The following is a 19,752-nucleotide window of genomic DNA, read 5'->3' as shown; positions in this document are numbered from 1 at the left end:
AGAATAATTATATCAAACTTAAACAGCAGATAGCGCTAGATCTGGCGAAATGGAAAAATTTACAACTGTTACTAATAGGGAGAATTTCAACAATCAAGATGAATATATTACCCAGAATTTTATATTTGTTTCAAACAATTCCAATTAGGCTTGGAAAAGATTACTTTGAAGATTTAAATAAAATTGTGTTGAAAATATATGGCAAGGTAAGAAAGCGAGAATAAAGTTAAAACTTTTGCAAGATGCTAGAATTAGAGGAGGATTTGGTTTGCCTAATTGGGAGTTGTATTATCAAGCTACAAATCTGATGTGGGTTAAGGAATGGATAACACTAAGAAATACTAGATTGATGACATTAGAAGGACATGATTTGTTGTTTGGGTGGCATGCTTTTTTATGGTATAAAGGAACTAAAACACAGGGGTATTTTAGAAGACATTATATACGGGAGTCTCTGTGGTTAAACTGGGAGAAGATTAAAAGACAATGTTATTTGAAAATTCCAGTCTGGCTATCGACTATTGAAGCATTTTCTTATCCTATAATATACAAAAAGGAACAAACAGTTAGATATGGTGAAATATTGAATGAAAAGGGTGAACTCAAATCTATACAAAAACTAGAGGAACAAGGTATAAAGATGAATTGGTTTTCATATGCGCAAATACATTCAAGGTATGATAAAGTTTCTAAAATGGAAGGTTTCTATGATAAATTGACTGATTTAGATAAGATTTTGACAGGTACTGATGAAAAGGTGATTAAAAAATTGTATGGATATTTATTAGAAATTAAATTAGAAGAAGAAGTTAAAGAAACTATGATTGCTTGGGGGAAGAATTTTGGATATGGGATTGATTTAGAGAAATGGCAAAAATTGCGGTCTCAAAATTATAAAATGACAATGTCAACAGCATATAAAGAAAATTTGTATAAGATGTTTTACAGGTGGCATTTTCCCCCGACAAGAATAGCAAGAATGTTCAAGAATAAATCCGAAAAATGTTGGAAATGTCATCAGACACCTGGCTCATATTACCATATGTGGTGGACTTGTGTGGATGCTAAAAAATACTGAACTAAAATCCACATGTGGTTGGAAAAAATGACAAAAAAACATTTAGACTTGAAACCAGAGATATTTTTATTGGGAATTTTACCTGAAATATATAGTAAAGACTTGAAATATCTGATTGTAAATGTATTAACAGCGACTAGGATTGTATTTGCCAAAAACTGGAAAAATGAGAAAACACCATCACAGGAGGAAATCATTAAGAAAATATTGGAATGTGCTGAAATGAGTAGATTGACATTTGAAATTAGAGAACAAGAGGATAAACAATTTTATAAAATTTGGGATCTATTCTATCAATGGTTAGACAATAAAATACAGTAATGAAATAGGTAGACTTTTAGAAAATAATAAATATATAAAGATGTACTTCTTTCTTATTATATCTACAAAATGATTTTAGGATAGATTTGGGATGATAATATGAACTGTTATAAAACAAACTAAGTAAATTATGATTATCTTGTAAAACATGAATGATTAAAAGTATAGTCAAATTATTAATTAATAATGATACTAAGGTATTTAATTTTTGATTGAAAATACGAGATTATATGCAATGTAATTGTAATTGAAGACTACGAAATGGAAGCACAAAACAATTTGTAAACCAACCGGCACACTGTATGTATACATATGGAAGATGGCTTGATGTTTTTATGTTTTGTTTGTTTATGTTTGTTTTTAAAAACCAATAAAAACTTAAATAAATAAAAAACCATCAATGAAAGGTAGATATCTAGGGAGATACAACCATGTGCACCTGTCCTACAATATAGAAGCCTTGTTTAGACTAGGTACCAGATGCTGTTTCTTATAGTTCTGTGGTGCTACTACAAAAGACACAGCAAGGGAGCAGAGTGGTCTACGTCTTCTCTATCTACGTGTGGAAGAAAAATTTCCCCACACCAATGCTTAGATAACTACCGGTAACATATGATAGCCTCACATATGGTATCTTATTATCATAGGATTACTTTAGCTTTTGAGCCTCTTATCCGTATTATAATGACAATAAAGAGAACGTGAATTCCCTGGTCCAACAATTGCAGAAGGGAGGATATGTTATAGATGCTAAGAACTAAGTCTTAATTAGGATGACTTTGGCAGGTAGTCAACTGTCTGGGTTGTGATCAAGACACTCATAAGATCTGCCATCAAAGCATTTCCAGGTATGCCACAGGTAGTCCTCGACTTATAACAGTTCATTTAGTGACCGTTCAAACACGCAACGGCACTGAAGAAAGCGACATGACTGTTTTTCATACTTACGACCATTGCGGCATCCCGATGGCCATGTGACCAAAATTCAGATGCCTGGCAATTGGTTCGTATTTATGATGGTTGCAGTATCATGTGATTCCCCTTCTGCAACCTTCTGACCAGCAAAGTCAATGGGGAACCCAGATTCTCTTTAACAATCGTGTTACTAACTTAACGCATGCAATGGTTCACAATGACCCACAACAACCGTGGAAAGAAAGGTCGCAAAATGGGACAAACTCACTTAACAAATGCTTCGCTCAGCAAAATAAATTTTGAGCCCAATTGTGGTCGTAACTTGAGGACTATGTATCAGCCAGCTGGTAAAAAGTGGATCTCTCCTCTGTAATTTCAGGGGTTCCTGAGTAGTTGAAAGGACTGGCATATTTTATTTTTCCTTCTGTAAACTCTCTGAAACTATATTCAATGAAATCTCTCTGGCATTCACCCTGGTGTGAGCTTATGGTCAGATCCTAGAATCTATTACTTACTGGTTGGTCACTAGTACCAACACAAGCCTCCCAGCATTCCTGACTATTGGTTATACTAATTGGGGGGAACTAGCATTATAGTTAAAAAGTTTCTGAGTACCTACAATGAGAAAACATGCTTTACAAACAGAACATTAAAACCTCCCGATTTTGCACTCACCTATTGATGCTGTATATGATTCTGGTGTAGAATGTTGGGTTGGCAGCACAGCTTTTGTGATGGAGGAATGAGGCCCAAAGCTCTGCGAAAAGCTGCCCAAAATAATTGCAAAGCAAAATACTACAACCTGGTAGAGGGGGAAAGCACATATTTTACTATAGATGATAAAATTAAAGCCATGCCATCCGAAGTTAAATATAAATCCAACCAATACAAGTTGAATACAAAACTAACAAACTATGCTCCAGAACTTCGTTCTTCTCCTCTTCTCTTGCTTAATTGAAATAATTCTCCAATTGTAGAAACCCAGATGCAATGCTGATTTAGCTCTACAGTTACACCTCTGGTTGCATTGTGATCACAATTTCTAACCTTCCCAACCAGCTTATCACAGGCACATTTAATTGGGAAGCCAGGTTTGTGTAATGACCATGTAATTCAATAAATGACCATATGATTTACTTAACGACCATAGTGAAAATGGTTGTGAAATTGAGTGGGTCACATCATGACTTGCTTTTTATGACTGCATTGCTTTGGGATTGAAATTCCAGTCCTAATTATTGTCATATGTTGAAAACTATCTGTACTAGAAACACATCATTTTTAGCATGGCAATTCTAGAAGCTTTGGAACCATTCTACTCAATATATTATTCTTAAAATAATATATTATTAAGATATTATTTTTTTAAAGTATCCAGGATTTTTTATTGGCTTTATATTACCACTCCTCCCATTTCACCTGCTGCTTGTGTGTTCCAACATGTTTAGAAAGGATCTTAACTGGATCTACTGGAAACACAAATACTTCATAAAGAAAAATAATGATCTCTGAAAAAAGGATTTTGAATGGGTAGATAAACCATAACGATATATTCTTAGTTGTTGAGCCAACAAAAACTAATCTGAACTCCATTTCAATTTTAATCTAATAAGTAAAGCTAGCCTGTAAGTGGATGGTATAGATTTACTGGCATAATAGGATTTCCAACTAATGGAACTGCTTCCTCCTTGCTCAAAGACATCAAAACATCAGGAAGATAAGTTTGAGGGCTAACATTCTTTTTAATTAATTTTTCTTATGAGGGCTAACATTGACATTCAAATTAGAATTTTAATTTTAAGAAAATAACTTCTGGGAAAGGGAAATGCATATAAGAATAATTTTGGTGGAAATAAGGAACTAAAAAAGGGGTGGGAAATGAAAGTAACAGACAATTACTTCCTATCAAGATCGGATTTCAGAGCCTCTGAATATATGATATCTATGCTGCTAACTACCATAATGACTGTGTTATTTCAATCAATCTCATGGTCTCCTAACTTCCATTTCACCATTAGCATTTCTGTCGAACATTACCTCTATGCACCAAACTGAATGCTACATGAAACAACCACTCCAACCTAATGCTATCCTAAAAAACACACTGCAGACTTGGCCATCATCATCAGGGCAAACTCAGTATGTCATCATTTGTACAGTTATAAACAAAAGAAAGGAAGACAGTCTAATCAAAATCTAATCCTTGTAGGGGCAATAAGAATTTAAACAATTGCCCCTACCAAGATCTCAACATAGATCTTTTCTTCCCATATCTGGTATTTACTTGGTAAAAAAAAAAACATAAATATTTGGTTGGGTGGAGGGTGTCACATCTTATTTGGTCTGTAATCAAAGCCAGTCTGGTATATTGTTTCAAACACAGATTTGAAACCTCAGTCACAGAAGCTTACAGAGTAACCTGGGACAAGTCACTATTACTCAGCTCAAGGTTGTTGATGGAAGGGAAAAATGCAAGAGAAAATGATCTCTACTCTGTTGAAAGCAGAAAGCTGTATATAAAATAAATAAATAAAGCAGTGCTGCATGAAGAGCAAAATGTGGGTACCTAGACACTTATTTTTCATGCCTGGACAGAGAAAGCTGCACAGAAACACCAGAGAATTATAAGTGAAAAGTCCTAAGGGACCATCAGGGATGAGAAGCTGCTTACCATGAGACAGGTCCCTGTTTGTGTACTAGCAGCTTTACAGGACCGTGACACTTTGCCAGCAACCATGGTTTGGAGCCTCTGTAATTGCTGCAGGAGTGTTCTGAAAGATACAGGAGCAGGAATCAGTGAATAGGTCAGTTAAGAACATGAAAGCCCTGGTGGATCAGATTACAGGCCCATTTACCCCATTCTTCTTTTCCCACAGTGGATAATTAAATGTCCCTGTGAAATGCGCAAGGAGAATACATGGAACATAGACAATAGACAATAAAGGAGAATATTTGTAGCTCAGGGTTGAAATGAAGGGGCCCTTGGTATTCTCTGAGCTTCTTGCAGAAATGTCTGCAAGAAAACAACCAAGCTTAGAAAGCACCAAGGACCCCGCAACGCAGAGAAACCCTGACCACTAGCAACCTTATCTTCCATGAAACACTCTAATCCCTAATTCTGCCCAAGTTGAGAACCATCAATACAGCTTGTGATAGCAAATTCTACAGTTTAAGTCTGCACAGTGTGAAGAATTGGTTTTCACACATCCTTCCAATTTTTCTGCCCTTATGGTTTCTCAGATGTATTAGATATTTTGAGATTTTTAATACTTCGAAACCTGTCAGAAAGAATACACCCACATACTAAACCCTACAAGAGGAAATAAAATATTATTTTTCTTTTCTTGGGGGCTGCTCAATAGATGCAGTTTGATCCAGCGGTTATACAAAATGAAGTTCTAGGGGAGCCTTTCCCAACATTGTATCTCTGAAACATGCAACACATCTATTAAACTTCAGTTAATTCTTTGAACTATGGCTTCATGGGAGCTAAAGTCTAGGGCTCATCAGATCTAAGGCTCATCCAGATTTTTGCAATCCTGATGTGGTAGCCCTGAACATCTGGGAGAATACCATTTTGAGGAAGAATAGATTAGGGTTGTTAACAAGGAACAATATTATATGTTTAAGTCATGAAGAATAGAGATTTTCTATACTCTATGGCTATTGCATATTCTCCCTATTGTGGGAGTTACTTTCTTATTTATCTTTTCTCTTTTCCCTTCAAAGGTAAAACATAATTGCATTAACCTATCAATATCAATCTTTTCTCCAGCTACCAAATCTCTTCCTGATTTGGAAATTTATATCAAACTATTTAGCCTGACAGAAGCCTTCCAGGCAGAAATCTGGCCAGTTACCATATTCTGTTTTTTGTTAAAGCTGCCAATCCTTAAGCCTAATCCACATCCAAAGCAGCTGTTCTGGAACTGACTTATGGTCCCTCCGTCCCATAGGAGATTCAATCCAAAATCATTGATTTCTCCTTGGCTAGCTTGATAATATTTTGCTTATGTGCTACTTAATGATTGCTTTCTCCCTCCAATCTCAGGTGCCAAACCCAGAGCAAAGTGAGAAGAGCAGCTTACAAAGTTTGCCAAAATTCCTTTTCACATCCACAGCAGCTGAAAAAGGTATAGGAATCTGAATTTGCTATGGTAACGCAGAGGTCTGCCTTCCAAGAGCTAATACTTGATCTAGGAAATACAGAATATAAAATAACAGAGTTGAAAGGGACCTTGGAGGTCTTCTAGTCCAACCTCCTGTTTAGGCAGGAAACCCTATACCATTTCAGACAAATGGTTGTCCAATCTCTTCTTAAAAACTTCCAGTGTTGGAACATTTACAACTTCTGGAGGCAAATTGTCCCACTGGTTAATTGTTCTAACTCCTTAGCTCTAGGTTGCTTCTCTCCTTGATCAGTTTCCATCCATTGCTTCTTGTCCTGCCTTCAGGTATTTTTGAAAATAGTTTGACTCCCCCTTCTTTGTAGCAGCCCAAGATAATGGAACACTGCTATCATGTCACCCCAGTCCTTCTTTTCATCAAACTAGTCATACCCACTTCCAAATGAATGATTGCACACTTGCTTTTTTTTCTTTAGACTTTTAAAACAGCCACAGCTGCCCACCGCTGTTTAAACTATGCCAGATTCACTGTCTTAATTCATTATTGCACAGAAAGCTGACAAAATATATGATCAGTAATGGAATGTGAGCCTCCTGAAAGATTTTGCTCAAACTTTGCCACTTCGTGTGTTTAAAAAAATGTAAGTGCCTTTCTTGTTGCTGATGCCTGACTATCTGAAGCTGCACTGACAGCCCACACTGTTGAGAAGCAGGAGGTGCAGACAATTTCCCATTGCTTGCAAGATTTATTTACTGCAGTGTTTCTATGTCACACTCTCCGTCTTTCATGCCGTATCCAAAGCAGTTTACTGAAATCATCTACACGAAACACACGCACACCAACAGATCATTTCCAAGCTTCACAGAGAACATTCTACTATCAAAGGAGTAGAAATTCTGGAGGACCCTTCTCAATATTATCACAGAACTACAAATCCCAGCCACGTCAATAAAACCACTGATTCTGTCATGCCCCTGATGGAGACTGACTCTGAGAGAGGAGGAACAGCCGACAGGGAATGGAAGTGTGGCTCCGGAGGTTGTGGAGGAGGTTGGGGAAGGGCAGAGGCAGGCTGAGCAATCAGAGGACCCAGGCCCATCCCCCCTCCATCCTAGGGCACTTGCAGGGAGGAGAGGATAAGGGAGAGACGTGGTCTCCTCAGGAGGAGGGGGCCTTGAACCTCTTCATGGGCTGCAGGGGTGACAACTGAATAAGAGTTTGGACCTGCATACTGGCAAACGTTGGAAACAAATCGTGTTTTACTTTGGTCTGAAGTTATCTTGGTTGGTGTCCTTCCAACAGACTGTGCCTTGTTATCTCCTTGAATTTGGTAAATAATTATCCTGTCCCGTTGTGGAAATTTCATCATTGTAGTTTGTTTGGTTTGTTATTTCACCTCTATCTGCTCATTAATTTCGGACTGTATTGCTTTCTTTTGAAGACTATTTTTGAGTATGTTTTATCTCCAACTGAGTATTATTGAACAATGGGGCCAAGTTGGAGGTATTAAAGGACATTTATTTACGTTTTGGATTTTGTGATGTTTGTGTTACATTCCGGGTCATCACAGATTCTCTGCTTCTTCCAGTTCATCCAGGTAGCCCTCAACTGACCGCCATTCTGTTAATGACCATTCTAAATTATAATGACCCTGGTGAAAGTCACATGGCCAGTTTTCACACTTACAACTCTTGCAACATCCCTACAGTCACAGGATCAAAATTTGGGCCTTTGGCAACTGGTATATACAGGTGGTCCTCGACTTACAACCACAACTGAGCCCAACATTTCATTATTTGGGTGAGTTTTGCCCCATTTTACGACCATTCTTGCCACAATTGTTCAGTGAATCACTGCAGTTGATAAATTAGATTGTTAAGTGAATCCGGCTTCCCCACTGATGCTTGTCAAAAGGTTGCAAAAGGGGAATCACGTGCCTTTTGGGACATAGCGACAGTCATAGATACGAGTCAGTTGTCAAACATCTGAATGTTGATCACATGATCAGGGGGCTACTACAAAGGTCGTAAGTGTGAAAAACGGGCATGTCACTTTTTTCAATGCTGTTGTAACTTTGAACAGTCACTAAATGAACTGTTGTAAGTTGAGGACTACCTGTATTTATGACAGTTACAGTGTCCCAGGGTCACACAATCCACATTTATAACTTGCCCAGTTGGCTTCCGGAAAGAAAGTCAATGGGGGGGAAGGCAGACTTGCGTAACAACTGCATGATTCACTTAACAACTGCAATGATTTGCTTAACAACAGTGGGGAAAAAAAGGACATAAAATGGGACACAAGTTATTTAACAGCTGTCTTGCTTAGCAATGGAAAATTTGGGCTCGTAAGTTAACAACCACCTATAATTTGGCTCATGTAAGAAGAGTGGTACAGCAAGGAATTTTAGATCCTGGTTCTAAAGGATGCTGTGATAACTAATGGGACTTATTTCACATCCCATTTTTGGGGGTGTCATCTGGGCCTTTTTGGAAATTCAGATCTATTGACACATTTATACAAAAATAGTTTAGCTGGTTGGTCTCCTGGCCATTCCAGTTTTGTTCAGTTCAAAATACAGTATGAAAAGAAATAAGGTGTTTCTTTTAACTAGGATTGCATATCTTACCGGTTTGTATTCTCCAGAACTTCCACTTTCTTGCGAAGCTCACTGTTCTCAGTTGAGCAGGATTCAACCCTTGGAAATCAATGAAAATCAAAGGTTTAAAGTTCTGCGTTTGGTTAACCAACAATAATGATGCATACCTTCTGAATTGCTACGAGGATTAAATAAGAATTTGTCATGAGATTTCCATTTATCAAAGTGGCCTTGGATTTTATAACCAAGAATAGCGTGTGCTGTAAAAAAAAAACCTGAGTTTAAGAAGGATGGCGAAGTCTTTACAACATTGAGAAATAAACAAAAGAGTCATGTTTTACCAGCACAGTCTGCTCCAAGTTTTATTCTCAGCCTGGGCATATTAGATCATGGCTGCTATGCTAGTTTTATTTCAATATCTTTATACACTGCTCAAAAAAAATAAAGGGAACACTTAAACAACACAATGTAAAGTCAATCACACTTCTGTGAAATAAAACTGTCCACTTAGGTAGCAACACTGATTGACAATCAATTTCACATGCTGTTGTGCAAATGGAATAGACAACAGGTGGAAAGCATAGGCAGGTAGCAAGACATCCCCAATAAAGGAGTGGTTCTGCAGGTGGTGACCACAGACCATTTCTCAGTTCCTATGCTTTCTGGCTGATGGTTTGGTCACTTTTGAATGCAGACGTGACAGGGTCTGGAGATGCCGTGGAGAACTTTTTGCTGCCTGCAACATCTTCCAGCATGACTGGTTTGGCAGTGGGTCAGTAATGGTGTGGGATGGCATTTCTTTAGAGGGCCGCACATGTGCTCGCCAGAGGTAGCCTGACTGCCATTAGGTACCGAGATGAGATCCTCAGACCCCTTGTGAGACCATATGCTGGTGCAGTTGGCCCTGGGTTCCTCCTAATGCAAGATAATGCTAGACCTCATGTGGCTGGAGTGTATCAGCAGTTCCTGCAAGATGAAGGCATTGATGCTATGGACTGGCCCGCCCGTTCCCCAGACCTGAATCCAATTGAGCACATCTGGGACATTATGTCTCGCTCCATCCACCAACGCCACTTTGCACCACAGACTGTCCAGGAGTTGGGGGATGCTTTAGTCCAGGTGTGGGAGGAGATCCCTCAGGAGACCATCTGCCACCTCATCAGGAGCATGCCCAGGCATTGTAGGGAGGTCATACGGGCACGTGGAGGCCACACACACTACTGAGCCTCATTCTGACTTGTTTTAAGGACATTACATCAAAGTTGGATCAGCCGGTAGTGTTTTTTTCCACTTTAATTTTGAGTGTAACTCCAAATCTAGACCTCCATGGGTTGCTAAATTTGATTTCCATTGATAATTTTTGTGTGATTTTGTTGTCAGCACTTTCAACTATGTAATGAACGAAGTATTTAATAAGAATATTTCATTCATTCAGATCTAGGATATCTTATTTTTGTGTTCCCTTTATTTTTTGAGCAGTGTACTTTTATTATGCATAGCCTGTTCCTTATGCAGTCAATAAGTTTGATTTCCCCCCTCTTAGTAGCCACTAGGGGGCATAGAAGGCATGTGTACTTCCAAATTTTGGAGGCCATAGTGGTTCCTTTCAGCACAGCAAGGCAACTTCTCAAGAGCTGGATCTCTTTAAATTGAATTAGGCCCTTGGCCCATCTACCCTCCTCCCTCAAACAGCTTGCTTTCTAAAGGGGATTCTTGATCACAGACATGCTGCAAACAAACATCTCCTACAATTGGGATCTAAGTTTGGTCAACCTTCTTAGAGGTTTGATCAGATGGAATCTATTGCTCACCTCTTTTCCAAGGTGTCCATGTATTCTTTCTTTTTCCGCCTGCTTTCTTGGGCAGAAATCTAGAAGAGAAAATAGCAGCACCCTTCACAAAACCAGATCAAACTAAACCAACAGAGGAGGGGGGGGGAACTATGGTTACTCAGTAACAGAATACAAAAATCCTGCAAAACCATGTTCCCTTTGGAGGTTAATCTTAGGACAGAAAGGCAGTTAAAATATTTTTAATTCAGCTGCAGGCAAACTTGGAGGCAGAGAACAGCAAGCACAGACATAGTTTACACCCACAGAAAGACAGCAAAGAACTGGATGGCTTTTAAGAGTGGAAAATTCACAGGGGGACGATGGTCCATTAGGCTCCTCTTCCCTGCTTGATGGAAAGATGGGGGAAAGTGCTGGGGGGAGGGATATTGTAGGAACCGATGTTTAAGCGACCAAGTTGTCTTACCTTGTTCTTTATCTTTCTTCGTATTTTCTTCAGTGCTTTCTCTTCTGCTTTGGTGAGGGGAAGTTTTGTAGGTATGGGATAGCCTTCTGCTATCAAAGTTCTCTTCTCCTCCTCTGTCAAGATTAGGGGACCTGTGCCCTGCAGTTTCTTTGACAAGAGGGTGAGGAAAAGGGAAAAGAATGCGCTGGTAAGCATGGGCAACATTTTCTTAAATGTCAAATTTAAGATTGTTAAATTTATGATCATGACACCAAACAAATATATTAGAATTAAATATGCAAGCAAGCAAGAACTTCTGTTTTCCAAAGCAGTAAAGACTTGGTTTAAAGGACCACTACCCAATTAATGTAATAGATTTACTTAATATACCGTATTTTTCACACTATAAGACACACCTGACCATAAGATGCACCTAGGTTTAGTGCAGGAAAACGGGCAATGACAAAGATAGAAGAGGCGGGGTTCAGCACTGTAAAAGGACTCCACCAACGCAGCCGTATTTTTCGCTCCATTAAGATTTATAGGCATTTCCGCTCACTTTTGGAGGGGGGAGTGCATCTTACGGAGAGAAAAATACAGTAATAGACTCAAGAATTTCAACGCACTCTAAAATTGAAGGAATAAAGTGCCCTTGTTTTGCTTTTTAAGTTTCTAGAAGTATTTATATTGACAATGTTTTCTTTTAAATTAACATTCCAATTCATCAAGGCACTTCCTAATCAATCGGCATGTTTTTAATTATTTAGGCTGTTAGCTAAATATTGTAGTGAAACATTGGGGGGGTATGTATATATTCATACAAAAATAAATATTCATAATGGAGAGAGGCAGAGCTGTAGAATTAATCAGGCAGACAGCAGAGCAACATTTTAACATCTTTCTTTTTTATATATACAGGTAGTCCTTGACTTACAACTATAATGGAGCTTGGAATTTCCATTGTAAGTCAAGGCACCCTCATGACCAACCCAATTTTACAAAAAATTTTTGCAGAGATCACAAAGCAAACATGTAAAGTAAGTCCCTTCATTTCTTTTGGAGGTTTTTGTGTGTGTGCGTATGTGGAAATTGCCTGAAAGGGTCTGAAACCAGAAAAAAAAAATTGCAAATCGTAAATACATGACCACAAAATGCTGCAACCAGCCATAAAAACGGCAGAAATGTGCTTATGTAACCGTGGGGAGGAGGGTTCATCGTCAGAACTCTGGAACCAGGTTGTAAGTGCCTTTTGAGGAATCTGTCCTAACTCTGAATAGTTGCTAAGAAACTGGTCATTAAGCGAGGATTGTCTGTAGACAAATGGAAATGGCTACGAATTAAATGCCTGGAACATTCTAACTACACATTCTGAGGGCAGCCTTATTTTATAAAGTGCGTTCTTCAACAGAGCCAGATCCTCTTAATTACTGTTCTTCACCTGTAACAATATTTTGAAGTATGAGGCACTTGCTAAATGGGACAAATCATAATATCAATCAATGTACCCAATTAATTCAAACAAAATGCCTGAATTAAAAGCAAAAGGCAGAGGCCACTGTCTCTTACATGTGGTGCTGTTAAGAGAGGTGAATTGGTAAGGGCGGAAGCTGTGCGTGAAGTCACTTTAACAGTGGCCTGCAAGTGGGTGGGACTTGATGGTGGGAGGGACCGGGTTGGGCTTTGTCCACCCTCAGAATCACTGCCGTGGCTGCTGGGTGGTGTTGGAGGCATGTGTAGCGTATCCACCACTGCAGGAGAAAAACAAGAGGAGGAAGAATAAAATAGAGAGTGTGTTTTAAAATATCGGAAAAAAGAGGGCTCCCAGTTATTAGATGCTACGATTCAAAAATCCTGAGCTATAGGTACATCTTTGGGACTGTGAATTCTCTCTCTTCTACGGTACTTTGTCTCAGTCGTGTGATTGAGTTTGAAAAATAACAGTCTTGTTTTGCAAACTATAAACTACCTGGATATCCAAACTAGAAAAAAATGGGCTAAGGGAAATTTATAAGTGCCAATCAGATTATGAATGCATAATCTGAATCCATGTGCAGACATCATAAAGGTATCGAATTGTTAAGACAGCAGCCACAACTATACAATCAATGTTATCCCCTTATTTTATATATGTTGTGACACAAGTAAAAACAAAAGGCAGTGCTTCAATCACCCCCAGTGTGTAGACATACTTGGATAAAAGAGATTGGAATTGTTGGCACCTGCCAAGATCAACAGCTCAGAAAAAGGGGCACTGATAAAGCCTGAGCATCCTTTAAGCAGTTTTCTCATTGTAATTAGGTGGCTCAGAGGAAGAGTAGAGCATCTTAAACTCACTGCATTCTTCCTTTGGACAATGACTATGAGCAGACAGGACACGTTGCTTGCCAGGGGCACCCTAAAACCTCTATCTCCTGCTCTTCTCCCCACCCTCCTTTTTTAGCTAAAACAACAGTTCCCTTGGGACCCAGTTTCTCCGTGTGTCTACTGAATAATTCTAAACCACACGCAGTCCTGATCAAAAATAATGTTCTTTCTTGCCAATCATTGTACAGAGGGAACTCTATGCTAAATAACAAACCTTCCTTGGATGAAAAGTTCAAAAACTGATCCACTTCATGCGGCTCCAGTTTAATCTCAGGAAGAACGTTGTGACTCTCTGATTTAGTCTGAAAGACAAGAAATTTAAAAAGAAATAAACATTTTTAGAATCAGGGCAGATTGTTATCCCTTTTCTGCTTTATTAAATAACATGAAAGCATGTGTGGCATCACTTTCTTCATTAACTCTGGGTGGACCTTAGCTTTCTGATACCCTCCTCATGCAAGATACCATTGGAGGCATGTCTGCAAGATACCATTAGAGGCATATCTCATGCTCCAACTATTGATGACATTGATGACTGTATCCATATAGAGCATGGGACATACTCCATATATGGAATGGAGCATACAATAACAATTCTATCACCATTGATCAATTGCAAAAGGCAGCCTTACTCAGAACAGCTTACATCCTGCAACAATACTTTTATTATCAAACATCCACATCTACCTATCCTAGGTATTTGGGAAGAGTCCTGTTAGGTGGATAAAAATGCCAAATCCAGGCTAAAAATCTGGCTGACTATGCAATGAGCCATAACTTATTAAATGTATATGCCACTCAATTCCCAGCAAATGAGTTCTCATAGAATGGGAGGAACCATTTTCAGATACTCCTGAATGGAGTCTTCCACATGGGATATGTAGATCAGAAATGGAAAGCTGGCAAGCAGGTCTTTCGCTTGGTTTGCCATAGTAAAGGTAGACCACAGTTGGGACAAAGCAACTCTGTCACTAAGCATTGCAGTCGTTAAGTGGTAAATCACATGACCACAATGGACTTATGACCTTATTTCTCCTTCAGTTGTTGAGCAAAACATCATGTGACTGGGACTTACAATTTTACGTCTGTCTTCTCTATCAACTCTGCCTCAAATTAGATAAGGAACTATGTGTCTCATTGTCTAGGGCAGGGGTCCTCAAATTTGGCAACTTTAAGACTTGTGGACTTCAATTTGTGGAGTTGTGGAGTTAAAGTCCACAAGTCTTAAAGTTGCCAAGTTTGGGGACCCCTGGTCTAGGGACATTATGCATTTGCTAATCAAGTCTTTGAGTAACAGAAACCATACTGGGCCATCATCCTGCATCGGTGGATGTTCCCCCTCCAGGACGGTGGAGTTGGGCAAAGCACTAAGACTGCCTGACGGAGCAAGGCCGGATGCTTCAGTCACTGCTGGTTCTGTCTTTATGTTGGCTGACGTCAGCTCTGATCCCAGGCACCAGTCTTCATTTTCCAAGTCAGCTGGAAGAGTGAGAAATGAAAACAAAGCACACATTAAGAGCCAGAAATGGACAGATTTCCATAGAAATCAAGGGGAGGGGAGGGAGGGAGAAGAAAACCAGAGTATGCAAATCCAAGCTGAGGAGAGGAGAGGAAATGTGGCGGAGAAAGCATTTAATTAATTAAACAATGCTTTTTATTTCCTCTTTTGGGCTTTTACTTCAGAGAGAAACCTGGGGCTTTAAACTGCAGCCTCTACACAGACCTGGGGTGAAGGTGAATTGGCTGAGGACACAAAACAAGGTAATTACTGAAGATTGCTAAGAAAAAACCTCCAACAAGACTAAACAAGCCATCAGACAAGCAGCCGGAGGTCTGTGTTAAAGCCAACCAAACTATTGCTTATTATATATCCCCATCTCTGCCACTGGGGCTGTTCAACTTCCCTTGAGCTCTTGAGATTTGGAAGAGAAAGGCTTTTAAAATAAAATATTGTTGTGTTGTCTTAAAATTCTAGTCTCTTCCTCAGAGCCTAGTGTGATAGGAAAAGACAGTGGGAATAAAATTCATGAAACTGTGAAAGGCTTGGTTAATTTATAAGCTATATTTGTTTATTTTAAAACTCTAATGATAAACAAAATCATTGGCAAATAAAGCAGCATGGCCTTAAATGATAAAAAAATGAAGCAAGAATAAATAGAAGTTTAGAAACAGCTGCAGAATATGTAATGCAAATCAAGGCCCTTTAAAAATATATACATTTGCTGAAATATACTAATTTGCTAAATAAGTACATAAATAACATTTGCTAAATAAATAAGAGAAGATATTCTACAATCTGGCAGGCACAAACAAAAACATTTTTTTTATCATTTCTCTTCCCAACATTTTTGATGGTAGTGAGTCTAAAGCTGAAGCTGTATCAAACATGTTCAGTGGGAATAAGGTCATTCTTGACCTAGTCACAAGCCATTGACGGATTCCTTCCCCAGCCCCCATCTTTCAAAAGCACTGAGATTTCAAACGCCTGAATTTCCAGCCAGCTGTCTGTGGACTAACTAGGCCAGGAAAAGCTAATTTGGAGGTTTAAAGCAAATTTGGTGACCAGTGGCTGCGCCCTCTTTGGGGTCATTCCTGAGCCCCCAAGATCAGCTTCTGAATTTTCAGCAGCTAATGGATTGATAATGACAGTGGATCTTAATATTGGTTTTCTGTGAACAAAAATAAGTAGAAATCATGTGTTAAATCTTCAACAGGCTTAGCACATTTTTTACTTTCTTAAAAACAGACTTCCTCTTAGCGATTTTTTTTAAAGGGATTAAAAGGGCCAAACATTCCACTTTGGACCCTATAGATAAATCACTGCATCGTGGCCTTGTTTTCTGCAGCTGATTTTATTTTTAAAAAGATTCAGGTAGTCCTTGATTTATAACCACAATTGAGCCCCACATTTTTGTTGCTAAGTAAGATAGTTATTGAACAGGTTTGGGGGCCATTTTACGAACTTTCTTGCCAGTTATTAAATGAATCACAGCAATTATTATGTTAGCAACATGGTTGTTAAGTGAACTGACTTCTCCATTGATTTTCTTGTCAGAAGGTCGCAAAAGGTGATCACATGACCCCCAAGATGTTGCAATCGTCATAAGTATGAGTCAGTTGCCAAGCGTCTGAATTTTGATCACATGACTATGGAGATGCTGTTATGGTTTAAAGTGTGAAAAAAACACTTTTTTCGGTCACTAAACAAATGCTTGTAAGGCAAGGACTACCTGTACTACAGCTAGCAAAAGAATGAAACAGGGGCTCCTAAGAGAGTCAAAATCAGCACCATAAAACTGCAAGTGGAGAAATACAAAGGAAACTGAACCAAACTGTTGAGAGGTGGAGGTCTCCTTTCAGACTTTTTAAATTCTAATTACAGTGCTCCTTATCCCTTTTCCAGCAACAGCTAGCTAGATGCTTCTTGGAGGCCCTCTTGTATATTTCAAATCACCAGCAAGTTATATGGCATCCACTCAAAAATTAAAAATTCCTTTGAATTACAGGTTATTCTTGACTTACAGCCATTCATTTAGGGACCATGTGATGTTACAATGGCACTGAGAAGAAGAAAAAACACCAGTCCTCACACTTATGACCATCCCAGCACCCCCATGGTCACATGATCAGAATTAGGCACTTGGCATGTGTATGTGTTTACAACAGTTGCAGAGTCACGTGATCGCCATTTGCAACCTTCCCAGCTGGCTTCCAATGAGCAAACTCAATGGAGGAAGCCAGATTCACTTAGCAATAGCAGTAGCACTTAGACTTATACACCACTTTACAGTGCTTTATAGCCCTCTCTAAGCGGTTTACAGAATCAGCACATTGCCCCCAACAATTTGGGTCCTCATTTTACCCACCTTGGAAGAATGGAAGGCTGAGTCAACCTTGAGCCTGGTGAGAGCCGAACTGCCAAATTGCAGGCAGTTGGAAGTCAGCAGAAGTAGCCTGCAGTACTGCACTCTCACCACTGAGGCGCCTTTAAGTTGTTAAGATTCACTTAACAGCCTCATGACTCACTTACCAGCTGCAGTAATTTGCTTAACAGTAGCAAACAAGGTCGTAAAAATAGGCGGCACTCATTTAATATTCACCTTGCTTAGCAGACCAAAAATTCTGGTCCCAAATGTGGTTGTAAGTCGAGAATTAGCTGTATTAAGGACAAGAGCCAGAGGAATCTTAGGCCTCTATGACTTTCTCTGTGTATATCATTTCAGACCCATGTCATGATTGCTTGCTGCTATCCTCTTCAACAACGTCTCTTTGGTAAAATGTTACAGAGCTGATGGATTGAGTCACCTTTCTTAAAGATAGGAGATATTTATTGTCACAGAATGCAATTACCAAGAGATCTGTCCACAACAGGACAGGGGGGGGGGTACTAAGTTTGAGAGGAAAATCCTCCTGCAGCCTTCTATTTCTGCAGCCTTCAATTCAGCAACAGGAAGGTGACAGGTTTTTTTTTTTTTTACATTTGATGCTAGTAATTACACCCCATGGCTGTAATTTTAAAACGTCTCCCATTGGCAAGGGAAGATATAATTTGAATTACATTGGCCGAGCCAAGAAAAATTACAAGCAAAAATAAATATGTATAGTACATCCTGTAATCAAACACTTCAAAACAGTAATCTAAGCTGTGCCAAGAAGGATCAACATGGGAGGAAAAAAAACTGCATTGAGGGGAAAAAAGAAACCTCACTTATGCATAAGAGATTCTTGACCCATTAAAAACTTATCTCAAAACCGAGACGTTTCTTAGAAAAGGCTTACTATTCTGTTAACATCTGGCACTAGGAATAGCTATTATCCCTCTTGATATCTACCTCATAAATACAACCCATAGGCAGATTCTACTCACAGATTACTCACAGCAAAGCATGCATAAACCCCTCACTCACCCTTTTTTTTAGGCTTCTGTAATACTAGCACACTCTCTTATCCTACCAGGTGAGAGACTGGTATTCATGTATGAAATATTTTCCTTTCAGAGTTGCCCAGAGTTTGTCTGCTCCCTCACCTCCTCCTTCCTTTCGCTCTAATTCCACAGGTACTGAAAGGCACACTTTGCTTTGCTCTCAACAAAGGAACTTCTGTGCAATGGTCAAACACTGGAATCTTTTTCCGACAGGCAGGAGTGGAATGATTAAATGGAAAGGAAAGGGAGTGGGTGGGTGGGTGGGTGGGTGGGAATGAGGAGAAGCAGGAGATAAACTGAAGGATTATATGTGCAGGAAAAATTGTGAAGAGCTTTTTGTTTAGCAGGGCGGTCACCAGTTTCAGGGATCCAAGGTTCAGACTGCGTAAGAGTCCAGCTCTGATAGGAATTTGTTTTCTGTAGTAAGTCCTGGTTCTCAAAGGACCAAGTGAAGAGTTTCCAAACATATGTAGAAGGCCAGAGGCCTACATTCCAGGGAAATTACTTCTCACTTTAGAATCCAGCCATTGAGATACGTTTTTAAATCCAAATGTATTTTCTTCTTTATACTGTTTCCATCTTCCCTTAAAAATATTAACTGAATCCACAATGGTCTCAGAATCAGTGTTTCCACTAGATGATTGATAGTCAAGCTGAAACTAAGTTAATCAATTAAAATTAGCAAAATTCCTCAAACCCCCAAATAAATTACCCAGACCTAATCCACATATCAAAGGATAAGGTCTTCAAACACAAATTAAATTAATGTAATAAGTTAATTAAATTAGGTCTCCCAACGGAACTGCATGTTCACAAGAATACATACTTATACACACAAACACACACACACACACAGAGAGACAAACACAGACACACACACACATGCCCCTCAAGTGTCACCCTAGAATCAGCATGTATAAACATCCACACTCTGGATAAAGTCCCCGTATAAAAATCTGCTGATGTACCCTATTTCTTTGCAGTTAAGTTAGTAACACAACCTTAACGATTCTGTTAACTTCAATGATTCACTTAACAACTGTGGCAAGAAATGTCGTAATATAGGACAAAACTCTCTTAACAAATGTATCACTTAACAATAGAAATTTTGGGCTCAATTGTGGTTGTAAGTCAAGGACTACCTGTACTTTTTAAATCTTTTACTACTGGTAGATGTAAATTACTCAA

At 39.0% G+C, this 19,752-nt stretch overlaps 1 protein-coding gene across 1 annotated transcript in view; it reads right to left on the bottom strand.

The window, feature by feature from the left end:
• The window catches only part of CREB3L2 (cAMP responsive element binding protein 3 like 2), a 75,532-nt gene that overhangs the window by 8,327 nt on the left and 47,453 nt on the right, over positions 1-19,752 (bottom strand). The window contains exons 3-10 of the mRNA XM_026695075.2: positions 14,947-15,119; positions 13,855-13,942; positions 12,843-13,024; positions 11,298-11,444; positions 10,853-10,911; positions 9,072-9,140; positions 4,986-5,085; positions 2,990-3,116 (exon numbers count right to left, since the gene is read on the bottom strand). Coding sequence (XP_026550860.2) covers positions 2,990-3,116; positions 4,986-5,085; positions 9,072-9,140; positions 10,853-10,911; positions 11,298-11,444; positions 12,843-13,024; positions 13,855-13,942; positions 14,947-15,119 — 945 coding nt within the window. The remainder of the gene's footprint in view (positions 1-2,989; positions 3,117-4,985; positions 5,086-9,071; positions 9,141-10,852; positions 10,912-11,297; positions 11,445-12,842; positions 13,025-13,854; positions 13,943-14,946; positions 15,120-19,752) is intronic.

The sequence above is a fragment of the Notechis scutatus genome, chromosome 6 (genome assembly GCF_049901735.1).
Source record: "Notechis scutatus isolate UNSWTSFEM ecotype Mainland chromosome 6, rNotScu1.2, whole genome shotgun sequence".
In the NCBI taxonomy this organism is placed as follows: Eukaryota; Metazoa; Chordata; class Lepidosauria; order Squamata; family Elapidae; genus Notechis; species Notechis scutatus.
This window is presented reverse-complemented; position numbering and strand designations above follow the sequence as displayed.